An 18560-nucleotide genomic window follows, 5' to 3' on the forward strand; every position below is an offset into this window, starting at 1 on the left:
TCAAGTATGTCTGATCACCATAGTTGTACATGTTAAGCAGTTGACAAAGAGGAATCTATAGCACAAGGGTCATGATGTTAAAAGGTTGGTAAGTAAAGGGATCAGCAGGAACATAAACAAGGACATGGCTTACATAGATAGTGTTAGCATGTGGGTGAGAAAGAATAACACCATGCAGTTTATTTCTTATGTTGTAATCCCTCCGCAGATATCTAAAGCCTTGGAAGGACAAGGCCATGTGAGATCAAGGTCAACATGCAGCCCTAAACAAGTGCCAAGCTGATATCCACCCTTCACTTTGCTCCATCTAACAGTGTAAGAACTTGAGCATCAGTTGCCCCTTTATGCTGCTGCGGGAGAATGAAGTACGGTAAGCCTGTCATAAATTCAGCTACAGTACAAGGTAGATTTAGTGTAAACATTCCTGATTTAAGTTAGTTTGATTTCAATTAGTACACTTTAATATCAGCTTTTTACTTGTTTATATTGTATTTTGTTTTATTTGTAATTTACTAATTCTGATTCACTATATAGGACAGTTTAGTTTATAATGATTGCATGTTAGCTGGAGCAGTAATAACACTCAGCGTTACATTGTTTTACTGTGTGTCACATACTTGAATGCAGCTGGTTTGAATATATTATAACATTATCAAAATGAATATTTTTCACAATTTTATCGTATATTGATATGATGTGGCAAATATTCATTGAACTTATGTGTGAATCAATGAACTATGTTCTACTTTTATGCATACATGAGACCAGACTCTTCATATGTGTTAAACCAAAGTTATACAGCTTGCTCCAAATCATTAATTTGATTAATATAATGAGTACAGTGATAACATGGGAAGATTTTACCACTATGATGTAATAATTTATTTAAAAATCTAATAGCAATTAATCTAAAATTATCATCCATTGGAATTGACAAGAACAGTGTCAATGAATTATACTGTATATTTGGTGTTAGGTTAGAGCCTTTCCTCAAGTGTATAATAAGTATTATGTCTAATCTAGTACTATTATAAGTTACCAAACATACAAATAGATATATAATTGGTTATCTGTGCTTAAAACGTCTATCAGGATACATTTAAAATGCATGTAGAAGTCTAAATTATCAACAGATAAACGGTATCTTCCAACATTTTCCACTTCTTAATGAGATTACCAAACTGATCTCATGTGATTTGATAGGATATTTGACACTTCATTTTATACCCAGTTTTATTAGATTTATAAATATTACATTGATAAAAACAGAAATACTGTTGCATCGACGACAACGAAAGATTTGCTATTTTTCTAACCTTTGAGTTAACTTTATCACTCAAATATTCAACCATATGGTGACTAGGACTCTCCATACTGTGAGAGCATTACAATTGTTTGCAGTGAAGTTTGTGTAGTAGTGCATTTGCAGAAATGATTGCAAGTATTTTTAACACAAAGCAGAATAAGGCAAGATGAATGCATTTTTACCAGGAAAATGACACTTTATTTGAGAAAATTCTTGAACAAGCTGTTTTGGAAATGGGTAAAGAAAGAATACTAGCAATATCACTGACAGATTTTACAGCTGAATAAGATCAAATATTTTTTTGTAATTACTACACTTTAAGGCTTGTATAAGACGAACATAACACCCCATAACTTTTCTCGATAGCCTAGTAAGAACACCTCTGTTAATACAACACAATAAAGCAAATTTTGTTTTTTTGGTTATTGGGATTCGGTTGTTCTACAGTGTCGACAGGAAGTCATTTTCAGGCTGGGTGCAGCTACTTTGTGTTTTTAAATGCCAATAAAATTGATTTCCTTAGAACTGATATTTAACTACCATAGATTTACTATTATAATCCATGTTTCCCCAAGGTTTATTACGGACAAAGTGGAGAAAACTTTTTAATGTAATCACAGATTTATAGTATCATTGTTGTGATCAGAAAGTGAATTTTACTAACTGACATACAGTATTCCAAAAAACCCATGTTGTTCCCATAATATATTGTCAAACTCATGTACAATACTAACACTAATCTAGTCGTAAAGTCCTTCCTGGACATTATATTTTAGATAGGGACAACAATGGAAAAACATTCTACAATAGAAAGTCAGAGAACAATTCAGAGTGTCGGCACAGGGTGGCAGTAGTGGCCCACCTAACATGAATGAGGTGTTGATTGGCTGCACATACTGTTAAAATGGTCAATGTTTTGACCTAGTACAAATGTATGTGTGTGGCTTTTTGGTAATGCTTTATTTGGACAGTAACTTACAGATAATTTATAGAGTATTTGTAACACTTCAGCAGCTTATTAGTTGAGATTCAGTAATTCAACTGTTTTGCTTTGTCTGCAAGATGTTTATGACAGGTCACTACACATTCTCAGAATGATTAAGTTAAACTATTCACGCAGCCTATGCTGCAATTGTTGAATCTCAACTAATAGGCTGTTGAAATGTTACAAATACTCTATAAACTATCTGTAGGGGGATGATAAAGGAAGTAAGATAAGTAGCTTTTTTTGCCTCAGTTTCTTTTGTGCTTTCTAATGCTAACCCTTCATCTACTGAAATACATTTAACAACTGGGTGATAGTTTCATTGGTTATGTAGTGAAAGCAGGCGAGAGCACATTTCCCCGATATTACAGTCCCTGCACTGGCTTCCTGTATCTTTTAGGATTCATTTTAAGATCTTATTGTTTATTTTTAAGGCTCTTAATGGGTTGGCCCCCTCTTACTTGTCTCGTCTCCTGCACCCCTGTGTTTCCTCTCGAGCATCGAGGTCTGCTGACACGGTTAAAGCAGAAGGGTGACAGAGCCTTTGCCGTTGTGGCGTCCAAACTTTGGAACGAGCTGCCCCTCCAGATTAGACTCACCCCTACCCTGCCTGTTTTTAAGTCTCGTTTAAAAACCCATTTGTTTTCTCTGGCCTTCTCAGTCTCTGTGTGATAGCGGGTTGCTTTGTGGTCTAAATTTTGTGTTCTTAATTCGTGTTAACAAACTTTTCGTGTTTTGTATTTTTGTCATGCTTATTTTCTGTACAGCACTTTGGTCAACGCTGTTGTTTTTAAATGTGCTATAAATAAATTTGTATTGTACTGTATTGTATTGTAAAGCTGGTGAATTTTAAAATACACATTATACCACAGGTATCCTCACTGCCCCAGCCTCTCCAGGTTTATGTGGACAATTCTACCTGGTTTAAATAAATGAGGACTCTACACATTAATTTGAATGCACTTTGCTTTATTCTACAGAGTTACTTGGAAGACAAAGGGGACTACAGCACAGGAGATCCCAAAGGTCTTAGGTGGCCGTCTGTGAGTTTCACTCCTCATCTAGCCCTTTCTGTGATGAAGAATGATAAGAGAGTAGACAAAGAGAGATGGATTAGTGACAGGGGACCAACAAGACTCAACAAGTGTTACCAAAGGTAACTTGGCTAAAGATGTTACAAGTTAGTGATATGGCAGTAACTCTACGTGAATAGCATTTCTTTACAGAATAAACCATTTGAAATTTTGAATTTGTGGGATTAGATGAATCTAAAAAATTGTAGCCCTGAATGTATTTGGAGGACAATTAAGATGTTTTAAAGAGTGGGTAGGTATACCAACAAAACCTCAACATTAGCATGTTTCATATGAGGGCTAATAATGCAGTAGAAACTGTTAACAAGTGGGAACATGCGTACATTGTCTTTATTACTTTATAACTACACACACACACACACACACATAGATAGATATAATTTAGTAACATTCAGCCGATTGGTTGAGTGTTTAATAATGTCTCCGCATTCACAAAAAAAAACATTCTGCTGGAGTTAATATTTTAAAGAATATTCATTTAAGGGCGTTGTGGTAAACTAAATGTTCCCTGGTTTGAGTCTGGCCAGGGAAAGGACCTTTGTTGTTTGTTGTTCACAATCTCTCTGTCTACCCTCATTTTTTGTCATATCTTTACTGTCAGCTCACTAATAAAGGCATAAAATGCCCAGAAAAGTATGGCAATTATAATAAACTAAATAATGGCAATTTAAACTTTTTTGCTATAATTAGCGTTTAAATTGTCATGTTGCCTTCCATGTGACAAAAACTGCATTACCACTAACCTATTAAATTGCACTAATACAACCTACCAAATCCACAAAAAATTACAATAAAATGTATCTATATGAAGACTGGTCTGGTTTATTTACTCCTTTTAAAAATGCCGAATATTTCTGTCATTGTTGATTCTGCTTTACAAATAAAACACAGCTTAAATGGATTACATTGAAATGTTAATGAGGATGATTGAAAAATACTGTGCTATTTAGTGAAGGCAGTAGGACAGTATATGAAGTGTAGCGCAGCTTCTTACCTTTGAGCTCACATCACGGCTCTTGGCACGGAGCTTGTTGACCTGAGACTCAGCGATGTCAGCTCGCTCTTCAGCCTCGTCTAGCTCATGCTGCAGTTTACGGAACTTGCCCAGATGAGTGTTGGCCTGCTCTTCCTAAAGGATTCACCAAAAACACAAGCCACATTATTCTGTTACTGCAAGAGGCAATGAACCTGGACTAACTGACTTAGCCACATCATCTACAGTCAAAAGGGTAAAAACATCTCTCGTAACGGTCAACATAGGTTTGTGGTGTACCAACTAGGACTAAAACAGGTCAAAGTGGACACTGAGATGTTTCCTTGCCAAAATTCAAAACAGCTACTGTTTTAGTTGTATTTTAGCATCTACAAAATATAATAAGCTGTAAATATAAACCTGCTTTGAACCTTAACTATGATCTTTGACAGTATTTTTAAGCCTCAGTTTACATTTTGGAAATGGAATAAATATGAATCAATAAAGCAACAGTGTGTAGATTGTGAGCACATGACTTTTCCAGCCCACACTTACAGCCTCCTCCGCAGCTCTCTTATAGGCTTTGACTTTCAGCTGCAGTTTGTCAACCAGATCTTGCAGACGCGCCATATTCTTGCGGTCTTCCTCAGTCTGTATAAATCAAGGCAGCAGGAAAGAGACAGTTTAAGTAGTTTAATAAGGTGCATCCTATTAGCGTCAACATTTTGACAACATAACAATTTGGAAAAGTAGATGCGATATAGTAGAACATAGAGAATAGTCATAATTTGATGATCCATGCATAAAGAAGGTGTCTATTATGTTGCATGTTGATACCTGGTATGTGAGCTCTTTAATGCGTCTCTCATATTTACGGATTCCCTTCACTGCCTCACTGCTCTTCTTCTGCTCTGACTCCACCTCATTCTCCAGCTCCTTCACCTGAAAACATCAGAAAATGATATATTAGAAATCCACTGGTCCACATGATCAAAGCTGTATTGATAAATATATTTTAACATTTATCAGCCAAACTTGCAGCTCTACAGAGCTTTTTAGCCAATTTCAGCTTTTGATTTTATGGCGATCTGAAAGCTCTGATAAACTCACTGTACACTACCTGCTCATAAATAAACAGCAGAGAGACAAAGTTAGCAACTACCTGGTGAAGGAATTATAAAAATAAAAAAAATAAAAAATTATGATAGTAGTAATTATGTTGGTCCCACAGATGCACTTGCAGAAATGTGTGACACTTGTATTTTGGCAAATTTCTCTTACCCTGGCCTCGAGCTTCTGCACCTGCTTCTTGCCTCCCTTCATGGCGATCTGTTCAGCTTCATCCAGACGGTGCTGCAGGTCTTTGATGGTTTGCTCCATGTTCTTCTTCATACGCTCCAGGTGAGCACTGGTGTCCTGCTCTTTCTTCAGCTCCTCTGCCATCATGGCAGCATCAGTAATGGCCTTCTTGGCCTTTTCCTCAGCATTTCTGCACTCTTGTACTGCTTCCTCTACTTCAATCTGAAGCTGGGATGTGTCAGCCTCAAGTTTCTTTTTCTGGTTGATCAGGCTAGTGTTCTACATGTTTTTTAGATGTGAGATTTGAGAAAATGTGTGTTACTGCACAAAGAAATAATTAAGATTTCAGTTTTTTTTAATCATCCAAGAAACCAGTCAGTCATCTGTAGTTATTGCAATAAATTGTTCAGCCTCACCTGTGAGTGCAGTAGCTGCACTCTTTCACTAACATCCAGCAGCTCTTGCTCAGCAAGTCTACGACTTCTCTCAGTTTGCTCCAGAGCACCCCTGAGCTCCTCCAGTTCAGCCTGAAGCAGGTTGTTGCGTCTCTCCACAATTGCAATGTTCTCTTTGAGATCATCATTGGCCCGAACAGACTCATCCAGCTGAATTTGGCAATCCTTAATGGGATGATATCAACCACGTTAATCTTAAAGATTAGTTTGAATTGCATGAAACATCTTAAGAAAGTGAACCTTCCCTTTTCTAATTTACCTTCAGGTGTGCATGGACAGATTTAAGTTGTTTCTGAGCCTCAGCTGCCTGCCTGTTGGCCTGGCTCAGCTGAATCTCCATCTCATTGAGGTCTCCCTCCATCTTCTTCTTCAAACGGAGGGCCTCATTCCTGCTGCGACACTCAGCTTCAAGAGAACTTTGCAGGGTGTCAATCGTCCTCTGCAGGTTCCTCTTGCTTTGCTCCATCTCCTCATCCTTCTCTGCTAGTTTGCGTTCAATATCAGCTTTGATTTGATTGAACTCTAGCTGGGCTCTGAGAATCTTCCCTTCCTCATGCTCCAGGGAGGCCTGGTGGACAGGAGGGTACAGAGTTGTACATAACAGCAGAAAGTTACTCGAAAATGTTTCATTCATCAAAGATGGCCTGTACCTCAGCTTCCTCGAGAGCAGACTGGATCTCCATTTTCTCCTGTTCCAGTTGTTTTCTTAATTTCTCCAGCTCATGGATGTTCTTTCCACTCTCACCAAGTTGCTCAGTGAGGTCAGAAATCTCCTCTGTAGAATGTCAAGCAGTGTGAGTAAGATGGCTTTACAATTTAGGTATATCTGCAGAAACCTGGACACCAATCATGGCAGTAGATCTTACCCTGCAAGTTCTTATTCTCTCTCTTCATGGTCTCCAGATGATCCAGAGACTCCTCATAAGAGTTCTTCAGTTTGAAGAGCTCAGTGCTCAGAGCTCTGGCCTCCTTCTGAGAGCTCTCCAGCTCACACTGAGACTCTTCATATTTCTGCTTCCACTCAGACAGGACCTACAGTGAATAAAAAGGCCAGCAATAAGTGTATATGTGCCAGATAAATGGGGGAAGGACTGCAGGCTTGGGGTGACTGCCTTGTATGAAACAAGTTCTCCCATTATTGAAAACAGAACTCCAAGGTGGAGACCACCTACACTAACCCTAAACAAATGTGCTCAAAAGCTTTTAAAAAGACATATTTGGACTGATGGAGTGATTCACCCCTCTAAGAGCCATTGTGTGCACCTTTTATAGAAAACTTAAATTGCTGGTTAAAATGTGTGGCTTAACAACCCCTGATAAGGTTAGCTTGAGCAATAAACTTCACTAGCGGCTTCAATGAGGTTGCCCTGTAGTATCATGTAATTATACAACTTAATTGCCAGAAAAAATATTGGAATTGAATGTTTCTGCAAACCAAGGATACATTACATTTGTACGTCATCATCTAGCGGATAAGTTGAGACTTTACGTTAAACAATGCTGTGGTTAATATGTGGTTATGTTAAGGGACAAACACACCTTGGTCATGGTTGGGAAAAGATTATGTTTTGGCTTAAAATACCCACATTTGGTAGCACAGAAGCTGCTGCTAATGAGGCCACTGGTCGCTGTTTGTTGGTCTCTAACAGTGGTCTGCAGTGGTTTGCAGCTTTGGAGCCATCTTGCCTAGGTGTTGGCAAAGTCAGCTCATATACTACGTCACTTTAGAAACATTGTATATGATAGGTATGAAATGTACAAATGTAACGCATCTGTGGTTTGCAGAAATGTACAATGCCAATATGTTTTTCTGGCAACTGGGCTGAGTTGAACCGGGCAGCTCCAAAGAAGACAAAGAAGTCAAACTGAAAATTAATTATTGATATTTCTGCTGGTTCAAAGGTTCAGAGGCTACATCAACACTTGATACTTTTGGTGCTCACAAATATTTTGTCATATTTCACCTTGTCAAAGTTTCTTTGCTTCTTGTCCAGAGCTGCTGCAGCAGCATTAGACCTCTCCACATCCACCATGAGATCTTCAATCTCATTCTGCAGCCTGTGTTTGGTCTTCTCCAGAGAGGAACATTTAGCATTCACTGCTTCTACAGCCTCCTCGGCCTCCTGCAGACGCTGAGCCAGCTTTTTCCTTTAGAAATCAATCATTCAAATCAATTAATGTTCCTGCAGTTGCGCTTGTTGGATTAATTATAAAAAAAAGTCAACCAATATGACTGGCTGCTTGGTCATCTAACAGACAAACTTTTTGTTCGTCTTACATTTTAGTAGGAACATAACACAAACAAAAAGCTGATCTGCAAGACGAAGTAAAATGTCTCTTTAGGAAATACATATTAAATCATAAATTTGAATCTCAAACTGTCTTACTTGGCCTCCTCCAGTTCCTCGGTCCTCTGGATGGCATCAGTTTCGTACTTAGTTCTCCACTGAGCCACCTCAGAGTTGGCCTTGGACATGCCACGCTGCAACTCAGCCTTGGCCTCCTGCTCCTCCTCATACTGCTCCCTGAGCAGGTCACAGTCATGGCGAGCAGACTGCACTGCATGGGCTAAAGCATTCTTGGCCTGTCGAAACACAGTTATACAGATGAGTAACACTGTCATCGCATTAACTAGGAATTAATGTCAAGTGATGTCACTATGCAATAAAACATTATTTCACCTTGGTCTCCTCTTCCAGTTGTCGCTTTAGGTCTTCCACCTGTTGAGTGTAGGACATTTTTCCTCTTGTCAGTTGAGATACCAGAGAATCCTTCTCTTCCAGTTGCCTTGAGAGCTCACCTAGTATTGGCAAATGCATCATTTTATTGTTAGTGTAATTTTGTCTGGTTTTCTCACTATTCGTGATTTTAATAAAGAAAAAAGCATACCATTTTCCGTTTGAAGTTTGGCTTTTTGCATATTGAAGTCATTGATGCAGCGCTGAGCCTCTTCAAATTTGGTCTTGTATTCATTCATCTGATCTTCCATAGTCCTGCATGTCTTCTCTAAATTGGTCTAGATTTAAAATAAACATTTTAAATATCCCCATTTTACCCACATATCTGTGCAAAGTCAACATAAGCAAGAATTTGTTGTCAGTTTAGCCAACCTTTGTCTTCACAATATGTTCCATATTGGAGACGACATCATCCAGCTCCAATCTGAGCTCACTCTTCTCCTTCTCCAGTTTCTGCTTGACTCTCTGCAGGTTGTCGATCTGCTCTCCCAGATCAGCAACACTGTCAGCTTGTTTCTTCCTGAGAGTGGCAGCAGTGGCTTCATGCTGCAGAGTGGCCTCTTCAAGGTCTCTGCGGAGTTTCTGGAACTCAGCCTCCCTCTTCTTGTTCATCTCAATCTGGGCAGTTGTTGCTCCACCAGCCTCCTCCAACCTCTCACTGATCTCCTCCAGCTCTCTGGCCAAATCTGATCTCTGCTTCTCCACCTTGGCTCGGGCAGCTCGTTCTGCCTCAAGCTCTTCCTCCAGCTCCTCAATGCGGGCCTGTAAAGGCAAGATTTGGCTCTTTAGTCACTACTTATTATTAAGTGTTTTACCAATTTTGAGCCATAAAACATTGATTGTTTATTACCTGGAGTTCCTTCAGTTTCTTTTGAAGCTGAATTGTGATGGCCTGCTCATCTTCTATTTTACTGTTGAGCTGATTGACTTCAAAATCTTTCCTGTGATAAAATACAGTAGATAGAATTAGAATAAGTGGTCATCTTTTCTGCCTGTATCTGTACAGCTTTTGTGTATCAGATGCAGAATAATGTGATTACTTTTTCAGATGCTCCTCAAGTTGCTGCTTGTCATTCTCCAGGTCCATTAGGCTCTCCTGGGTTAATTTCAAGTCTCCCTCTAGTTTCCTCTTAGCTCTCTCAAGATCCATCCGAATCTTCTTCTCTTGTTCCAGTGAACCTTCAAGCTGGACGATAGCATGACAAGAGAGTCAAATTATTTCCCCCAACATGCAAGGAGTATATGATCTCACTAAACAGTCTGAACTAAGACTGCGACGATACGGAGTAGAATTCTTACATCATCCACTTGCTGCTCCAGCTTAGACTTGGCCTTCGTCAGAGTATTGACTTTGTCTTCTTCACTCTGCAGGTCATCCAGTGTTTGCTGATGTGCTTCCTGTAAGGCTTTCTTTTCTTTGGTCAACTTAGCAATGATTTCATCCAAAGCAGCCATCTCTTCGACCAGGTTCTTCACCTAGGAATTAGTGATAAGTATTGAAAAATGTGTACAAGTTAAAAATGTGTTACTTGTTCTATTTGAGAAAAATCAAGCCCTTTTCAATTCACATGTGCTGGCTTGACTTGACTCAGTTTGACATTGCAAGACAGCCCAGCACAGCATGTTTTTCTGTCCACCCTGCTGGTGTTATTGTGGTCAACATCTTTTTTACTGCTCTCGGAGGGTTTTAATTTTCTCTCGGCACTATATGAATATACAGCGAATTCCCACTTCCTCCAGCTAGCTTGCAATGTATTGGGATATAGGCATAGTGCTGCCGGAGCACACCATCAGAGTTGTCACATTGACATTGAAGTTGTGTGGACTGATTCACGATGTCAACTCATGCACTGAGAGAAACATTCCACCACCTTAAAGGTTGCTGGTAGCTGCCAATCACTTTTGAGCGGCACAGTGAATTGAATTATTTTTTCTCAATCTATATCTGATAGATTACATCACTGCAAAACCACTTGGAGGTGGATCAGGCATCCTTTGGTCTATTACAGAGATGGTCTATCTCGGGGCCACCTCAGCACAACTTGGCAAGTTTAAACTTGTAATGGAAATGCAAATGAATGCAGCATGCTTTGACTCAGCTAAGCCAAAAGTGTCAGTGGAAAAGCCCTAGAAATAACTGAGTCATTGTCATACCTTGTTCTCAGTGGCGTGCTTCTCTTTCTCCACTTTAGCCAGAGTTAACTCTAAGTCATCAATGTCTTTCTTCAACTCAGAGCACTCATCCTCCAGCTTTCTCTTCTTAGCAGTCAGTTCAGCATTCATCTCTTCCTCATCCTCCAGTCTCTCAGTAAGCTCTTTGGCTTTTGCTTCCATCTGAATTTTGTTTTTGATCAGGCCTTCGCATCTTTCCTCAGCATCGGCAAGATTATCTTGCTCCTAAATGGAAATGGTCATAAATGTGATAACTTTGTTAACAAATGTTACATTGCGATATACACTATTATCATATACAGAAGGTATCATTTATTCATATTAATTTGCTATATACTGTTTGGTTATGTTACCATTTTGACATTAGAATATTAAGAATGATGTGATTAGACTTACAGCCTGGATATGGAGCTGCAGGTCGTTCTTCTCTTGAAGAAGAGAGACCATTTTCTCCTCTAGTTCTTTTCTACGAGCTTCAGATTTTGCGTAAGCCTCTTTCAGCTTCAGGAATTCTTCCTTCATGTTGGCCATCTCCTTTTCTGCCTCAGCAGATCTCAGCAGAGGTTTGATCTTGAAGTACAGCTTCATCCAGGGCCAATTCTTGACCCCCATGAAGGCACGGATGTTCCACTGGATCACAAGTAGTGCATCTCTGTCAAAGATCAACCAAATTTATCACTGCCACTTACACAAAACAAGATTATTTAAAATAATCATTGTCATTTCTTGTTTTCAGTTCATTTGAAGTTCTTGATTCCTCTAACCTCCTTTCAACAATCTTTTGGAATTCCACTCTGGCCAGCAGACCTCTTGCTCTTGCCTGGATTCCAGTGATGATGAGTGACAAACGGTCATCCCTCATCTCTTCAAGTTGCCCAAGAAGACCAGCCTTGAAGAACACCTTAAGGAGCATGTAAATATTCACAAGGTGTTACACATATGGGCTTCCGCTGTAGGACTTAAAAGCAAGAGTCTAACTTTTGAAAGAAGAAATAAAGCGTTGTTTCTCTTAAAAATGAAAAGTTGAACTTAAATGAACCCTTGCTTAATTTAGTGCACTCATGGATTTGCTGCTACAGGCCTATTTGGTGTGGTGAAAATAGTAGCTTATGGTGGCAAATATTAGTTAAGATAAGACTGCTGTATAAGTGGCATCATTCAGTTGGTTTACTGTCTTGATGACTCTTCTTGAGTATTCTTCTTATACTACTGTTGAACTTTTCTCTTTCATGAATTACCTTAGTGTGTCCAAACTTGTATTGGTTGTGATCAATATCCAGTGACCCAAGAAGTTTCTCAGCTCCCTTCCTGCTGTCAATGAACTGACCCTCAGGGATGGCAGCAGGATTCAGGATGCGATATCTGGAAAAGAAGAAATATTTTTAAAAATAATATTTACGCTGTGTCTAGGGGGAATCACAAAGTATGTGACTGAATATTTGACATATGAGCTAATACCTCTGTTTGAAATCTCCATAGAGGATCCTGTTGGGGAAGCCCTTTCTGCAGATCCTGATGCCTTCCAGCACACCGTTACAGCGCAGCTGATGCATCACCAGAGGGTTCTCCATGGCCCCAGGAGTCTTGGTCTCATTGGGGATGATGCAGCGCACAAAGTGAGGGTGAGTTGACCTTAAGTTGGTCATCAGCTTGTGCAGGTTCTCCTGTGGACATAATTAATGTGATGCATACGTGTATCTCATTTATCAGTGCAGAATTGACTGATTCATCTGACATGGTGACATGAAACAGCCATTTCTTAGTTGAAAAAAAGACCGACCAATGAGTGCCATAGGGGATTAACGATTAGCCAATCAACGCCACGGGCTGGACTCATGCCCTTGTCAAGCCTTGTAATGTGGTGCACCGGAACCAGTAAGGAGTAATAACAACGATGCTGGGTGCTATAGACAAGATAACGCTGCTATCGAAGCTGTTATAAATTGACATGTCTCTTAATGTTGCTAGAAATTGAGACATGTTATAAATTGACATGTCTCTTAATGTCGCTCGAAATTGTTGTTTGTTTTTACTTCACTCCGCTGCACTCCTAAAAAACAGGTATGTTGGCTAAGCATTAGTGAGGACTTAAAATAATGTTAGATTCAGATGGACACGTTGATCTGTAATGATTGGTTAGGGAAAATCAAACCTCCTGCCACACATAAATTGGTTAGATTGGGCAGACTGAAGACAGAAATCAAGTGAAATGAGTTGACAAGTCTCTCTGATATCAGGTAATATTCACACATGTGTATGTTTTTTACTAACCCTGTGCAAGGCAGACACAGTTTGGAAGGATGAACCTTTCTTCTTGCTTCCTCCTTTGCCTTTTCCACCTTCAGCTAATAAACCAATGTACAACTCATGAGACTGCATTACCAGACACTGGAATAAATTATTCAATCTTGCAGTTCTCACTATGACATATAAAATATTGATATTCCCAACATGATAAATGCAATACATTGAGTTTATTCCTACCTGAATCAGCTCCTGCATAATTTGCGAAGAGGAAGGCTAATAGCTTGAGAGTAGACTTCTGGTAGAGCCCAACAACGGTCTCATTCAGAGGATCCTTGTTCTTCACCAGCCAGTTGTTGATATTATAATCAACAGTTCCAGCATAGTGCATCAGGGCAAAATGGGCCTCTGGTTTCCCTTTGACAATTCTGGGCTTCTGAAAGTTACCGGATTTCCCCAGATGGTTGTCATAGAGCTTAGCTTTAAAGATTTCCCCAGATGGTTGTCATAGAGCTTAGCTTTAAAGGTGGCATCAGAGGCTTTGGGGAACATGCACTCCTCTTCAAGGATGGACATGATACCCATGGGCTGAGGGGACAAAAATATGAGTGGTTTGAAAAAAAAATCACAGTATTTTCAGTCAATCTTTATGTTTGTCTGGACATGTAATAGTCCAGTATCTCACCTTTTCAATCAGGTCAATGCAGGCCTGCAAGTCCATCCCAAAATCTATGAAAGTCCATTCAATGCCCTCTTTCTTGTACTCTTCCTGCTCCAGCACAAACATGTGGTGGTTGAAAAACTGTTGCAGTTTTTCATTGGTGAAGTTGATGCACAGCTGCTCAAAGGTGTTGAACTGTAATGAAAAGTGACAATAATACAGTCATTTTATACTCATATCTTTGTAATTCATATTAAATTGAAAAAGATGGAGTTGAATAAATTCATTTGCCGTACAATATAGATTATATAAAAATAAACAAGAATCTCACATCAAAGATCTCAAATCCAGCAATGTCCAGTACACCAATAAAGTACTGACGGGGCTGCTTGGTGTCCAGGGACTGGTTAATTCTCACCACCATCCACAGGAACATCTTCTCATATACTGATTTAGACAGTGCACCAACAGCATAGTACACCTAAAGAAAATCCAACGTTTAAACGTTACAGTAAATAGACTTCATGGTGCATTTTGTGTTGCTTCCTTCATCTATTGGACTTTAAGGGACACCTTACGATAAATTCAAGTTTTTTTTCCTACCTGCTGGACATTTTGTCCCTTGGTGACCCACTCATTTCCTACTTTGACTCTTGGGTGACAGAGACCTTTGATGAGGTCAGCAGAGTTCAGGCCCATCAGATATGCAACTTTGTCAGCATCTGAGAAATTACATGTGCGTGTTAAATATCTCAACAAAAACAATAAATCTTGATGTCTGTCATATTCAGTTTATCATGTTTCAGGGCTGTAGAGAGGTTCTGTCACCTTCAGTGCCATCAGCCTCAGCCTGCTCTTCACGCTGCTTGTTCTTAAACTTCATATTTCCATGATGCATGATGGCACCAGTTAGCTTGTAAATGCCGTTCTTCTCCTCTTGAGTGAAGCCCAGCACATCAAAGGCGTCCTGAATGAAAAAAGGGGCATTACATTTTATATGTCATTGACTTTTTGCATTATGTTAGGGTATGCAAGAGAGTGACAGGAGATATCTGGGGGATTAGTAGTAATTTCAACAATTAATACTTTAAATCTGACATGAGACATCTAATCCAGTCTATTCAAATCATTTTCTCATCTTGGGACGCAGTAATACTGGATTACAAGCAGATTTTGGGGACTCAAGTCACATACTTGATGCAAATCGATTTGACTTCGATTTGACTTTGACTTTGGATTCATTACTTAAGACTTACATTTGAGACAGATGCTTTGAAAGGACTTGTTTTAATTATATATTTGCATTTTTTCTAGATAACATGAAACAGGATTTCTAGTGCTATGAGTGTAAACCTGGCAACCTACAAGGACATGTACCAGCAGAGGCCAGTGCACAAGGCATCATGGAGGGTCTAGTCCAAAAAAAAGTACAATTTGGATTAAAGTGTTTTTTGGGGAAGTTTTTCCTTATCTGCTGTGAAGGTCCAAGGACAGATTGATGTTGTATGCTGTAAGCCCTCTGAGGCAAATTGTGAATTATGATACTGGACTTTAAAATAAAATTGAATTGAATTGAATTATGTTGTCGATGACAGTATGCAAGGTCTACAGCGACACAATCAAAAACATAGCTAGCAGGTGAAAATAAAAAATATTTTTTTACAGCCACTGTCTAACAGAATGTGGAAACTGGGGTAGCTCATCAGAATTTCTTATAACTTGACTTGTAATTGCTTGTTCTGAGCAATGACTTGACTTGTCTTGCTTGACTTATAGCAGGGACTTGATTTGACTTGCTTGCTTTGCACAGCAGTACATTGGGACTTGTTTAAGACTTGAAGGTTAAGACTTAAGTCTTGCTTGTAACTTGCCCATTTGTGATTTACTCCCACCTCTAGACAAGTGACATCAAGTATCATAATCATGTCTCAACAGCTAGTTTCAGAATAAGGTGTGGGAAGCCAGATCAATAGATTCTCTTGCTTTTTAACAACCCTCATTAATAATCTTGTATTGTTTTGTAAACTCTTCTAGGCCTAGAACAGCAAAATGTATAAATTACACTGATACCACATATTAACAACTTTTACTTTACTTTTTCATTTGAGTGACTTTTCTATGAAAATACATTATGGCATAGCCCTACTTACATCAGTGGCCATCAGTTCTTCAGCATCATTGATGGAGGCTACTGTCGTCTCTCCTTGGGAGATGAAGGCGTAGTCATAAGGGTTGTTGGTGATAAGTAACATCTCTGAAAAGGAAAAAGGAAATGTTAAATATTGTATGCTAGGGATGCAGCAACATTACAACTAGTAGTTGTTACAGGTCCAAGGATTGGTTGTTTTCATTTACCAAGCAGCTCAGGTTTCTTCTGAGACAGAATCTGATAGAAGATGTGGTAATCTCTCTCAGCCTTAAGCTGATAGGTGACTCGGGACTTTTCCAGCAGATCTGTAAAGACATTTTGTATTATGTAAGTGGAAAGGCAATCATTGACAACATATGGACGGACAAGATGAAAGTTTGGAGAGAAGACTGCTTACATGTCTCAATATCAGCTGAGGCTAGCTTTCCACTGGCTGCAAAGTGAATTCGGATGAATTTGCCCTAAAATTTATGACAAAAAAAGGTTAAAATAGAATAGGTGCAAAGGGGTATTTCATAATAGACAGAAACTTACAAATCTGGAGGAGTTATCATTCCTGATGGTCTTGGCATTACCAAAGGCCTCTAAAGCCGGGTTAGCCTGAATGATTTGATCCTCCAGAGTACCCTAAAGAAACATGAGGGCAACATTTGCTGAAATAGGTCAACACTAAACAAAAAGATGCAGTTGAAGGATCTATTTTATGTCAAATCAGAAATATAACCTTTTTGTCAGAGCCTGCGTCCTTCTTCCCGCCTCCAGCTGCAATGCTGGCAAAATACTGGATGACTCTCTTAGTATTGACAGTTTTCCCAGCACCAGATTCTCCACTGAAGAGGCAAATTTAATTGTTTTAATAAATAGGTAACACAGGGTTTGATTACTCAACAAAAATGCAGATGAGTTATAATCAGTAAAGACATAAATCATTTTGATATTCATTGTTTTGTATTGGCCTATTTCAGCCAGTAAATTATTACAGCTGTGACAGCATCAATGATTAGCATCTAACTGAATTACATCACATTAAAACTGTCTAAAAGATTGACCACTGAGCTTTGTTTAGTAACTTAAGTTTCCTGTTGATATTCAGGTCTTCTTGTCTATTGTGGCATTAACATGCAGAACTGTTCACTGAAAAAATAACACACATTACTGGGATTAACTGGAGCATAAAAGCAAAAACTGACAAACCAATAAATGATATTTCATTAAAGGCTGCTGAATGCCACCATAGACTGTATAAAAGAAGTGCATGTAGCCTCCAGATCTGAGAAGTGAAGCCAATGCAGAAGTGCCTTAAACTTGCATTCTGTCTAATGGCCAGCGGGGGATGACTCCACTGGTTGCAAAAAGATGTCTGATTGTATAGAAATCTGTGAGAAAATGACCCTACTTATCAAGGGAAACATATTCATATTGAGTTTATGGGCTCAGTCGCTAGTTTCAAGTTACTTCAAATAACCATAATGTTCACTTTGTAAACTATGGTCACATGTAGAGTCAAATCAGGATAGAGGCATAGTTATCTCTGTAAGTAAATAGATATTTGCGTAAGTATGGAGAATCAATATCCAACGGTTCAAGATTCTGGTATTAGAAACATTCTGGTTTCCATTCGTAATCCAAGTAGAATTGACCAATCACATTTAAGCGGCAGGTAAAAAGTCCACGTGGAGAGCAAAAGAGATGCATTGGCCAAAATACAATCTCACAACCCATGGGCTATCTTTAATGATGGTTTAGCTTTGTGTTGGCTTTTTTGTTGTTGTTTTTGTTTGTTTTTCATCTGCATTTATATGCAGATATCTGTTTTTGTAGAACAGCCAAGATGAGCAGTTCACGGAAGAGAAAGTCTTGGCCAGGATATCCACTTGCTACACCGCATCTCCCGAAATATTGGCCATCGCTCCCAGAAGCTTATTGGCGTAAGACAATAGCCAATGGGTTCCAGGACTGGAGGCATAGCATGGTCACTTCAGGCTCCAAAAGATCAAGATGGCAACAGCCAAAATACCAAACCCGAGACTACAAAATACAAGTACACAGACCAATGGGTGACGTCATGGTGGGTATGTCCACAGCTTTTACACAGTCTATGCCACTTACTAAAATTCTCGTAGCATTATACAATTCTTAATTGCAGTATAATGAAGTCATGAAAACATAACTTACGTGATGAGAATTGACTGATTTTCTCTGTCTGGAAAAGATAAGACAGGATCACTCAAGGATTCAAGGATTCCTTAGTGTTTTTACACTGTACCTTTCTGTGATTATAAGACAACTGAGGGTGAATTACCTGTCAGCATGTACTGGTAGGCATTGTCAGAGATGGAGAAGATATGAGGAGGGGCTTCAGTCCTCTTCTTTCCTCTGTAGGCAACAACCACCTCTTGGTTGTAGACTGGCAACCACTTGTAGGGGTTGACAGTCACACAGAAGAGCCCAGAATAGGTCTGTGAAAATGAGAAAAAGGAAGCA

At 39.1% G+C, this 18560-nt stretch overlaps 1 protein-coding gene across 1 annotated transcript in view; it reads right to left on the reverse strand.

Moving 5' to 3' along the window:
• Positions 1 to 3245: 3245 nt before the first annotated feature.
• Positions 3246 to 18560, reverse strand: part of LOC126382488 (uncharacterized) — a 35746-nt gene continuing 20431 nt past the window's right edge. Inside the window, exons 42-77 of the mRNA XM_050032377.1 lie at positions 18379 to 18535; positions 18252 to 18279; positions 16801 to 16906; positions 16611 to 16703; positions 16474 to 16537; positions 16283 to 16381; positions 16078 to 16181; positions 14756 to 14894; positions 14531 to 14649; positions 14259 to 14408; positions 13952 to 14122; positions 13753 to 13854; positions 13507 to 13714; positions 13294 to 13367; positions 12481 to 12686; positions 12261 to 12384; positions 11787 to 11923; positions 11419 to 11674; positions 11005 to 11247; positions 10150 to 10326; positions 9891 to 10036; positions 9701 to 9791; positions 9223 to 9612; positions 9002 to 9128; positions 8794 to 8912; positions 8500 to 8696; positions 8077 to 8260; positions 6979 to 7144; positions 6763 to 6887; positions 6372 to 6680; positions 6074 to 6277; positions 5640 to 5936; positions 5196 to 5300; positions 4914 to 5009; positions 4380 to 4514; positions 3246 to 3362 (exon numbers count right to left, since the gene is read on the reverse strand). Coding sequence (XP_049888334.1) covers positions 3342 to 3362; positions 4380 to 4514; positions 4914 to 5009; positions 5196 to 5300; positions 5640 to 5936; positions 6074 to 6277; positions 6372 to 6680; positions 6763 to 6887; positions 6979 to 7144; positions 8077 to 8260; positions 8500 to 8696; positions 8794 to 8912; positions 9002 to 9128; positions 9223 to 9612; positions 9701 to 9791; positions 9891 to 10036; positions 10150 to 10326; positions 11005 to 11247; positions 11419 to 11674; positions 11787 to 11923; positions 12261 to 12384; positions 12481 to 12686; positions 13294 to 13367; positions 13507 to 13714; positions 13753 to 13854; positions 13952 to 14122; positions 14259 to 14408; positions 14531 to 14649; positions 14756 to 14894; positions 16078 to 16181; positions 16283 to 16381; positions 16474 to 16537; positions 16611 to 16703; positions 16801 to 16906; positions 18252 to 18279; positions 18379 to 18535 — 5469 coding nt within the window. The 3' untranslated portion in view covers positions 3246 to 3341. The remainder of the gene's footprint in view (positions 3363 to 4379; positions 4515 to 4913; positions 5010 to 5195; positions 5301 to 5639; positions 5937 to 6073; positions 6278 to 6371; positions 6681 to 6762; positions 6888 to 6978; positions 7145 to 8076; positions 8261 to 8499; positions 8697 to 8793; positions 8913 to 9001; positions 9129 to 9222; positions 9613 to 9700; positions 9792 to 9890; positions 10037 to 10149; positions 10327 to 11004; positions 11248 to 11418; positions 11675 to 11786; positions 11924 to 12260; positions 12385 to 12480; positions 12687 to 13293; positions 13368 to 13506; positions 13715 to 13752; positions 13855 to 13951; positions 14123 to 14258; positions 14409 to 14530; positions 14650 to 14755; positions 14895 to 16077; positions 16182 to 16282; positions 16382 to 16473; positions 16538 to 16610; positions 16704 to 16800; positions 16907 to 18251; positions 18280 to 18378; positions 18536 to 18560) is intronic.

Source organism: Epinephelus moara, chromosome 21 (genome assembly GCF_006386435.1).
Source record: "Epinephelus moara isolate mb chromosome 21, YSFRI_EMoa_1.0, whole genome shotgun sequence".
NCBI lineage: Eukaryota > Metazoa > Chordata > Actinopteri > Perciformes > Serranidae > Epinephelus > Epinephelus moara.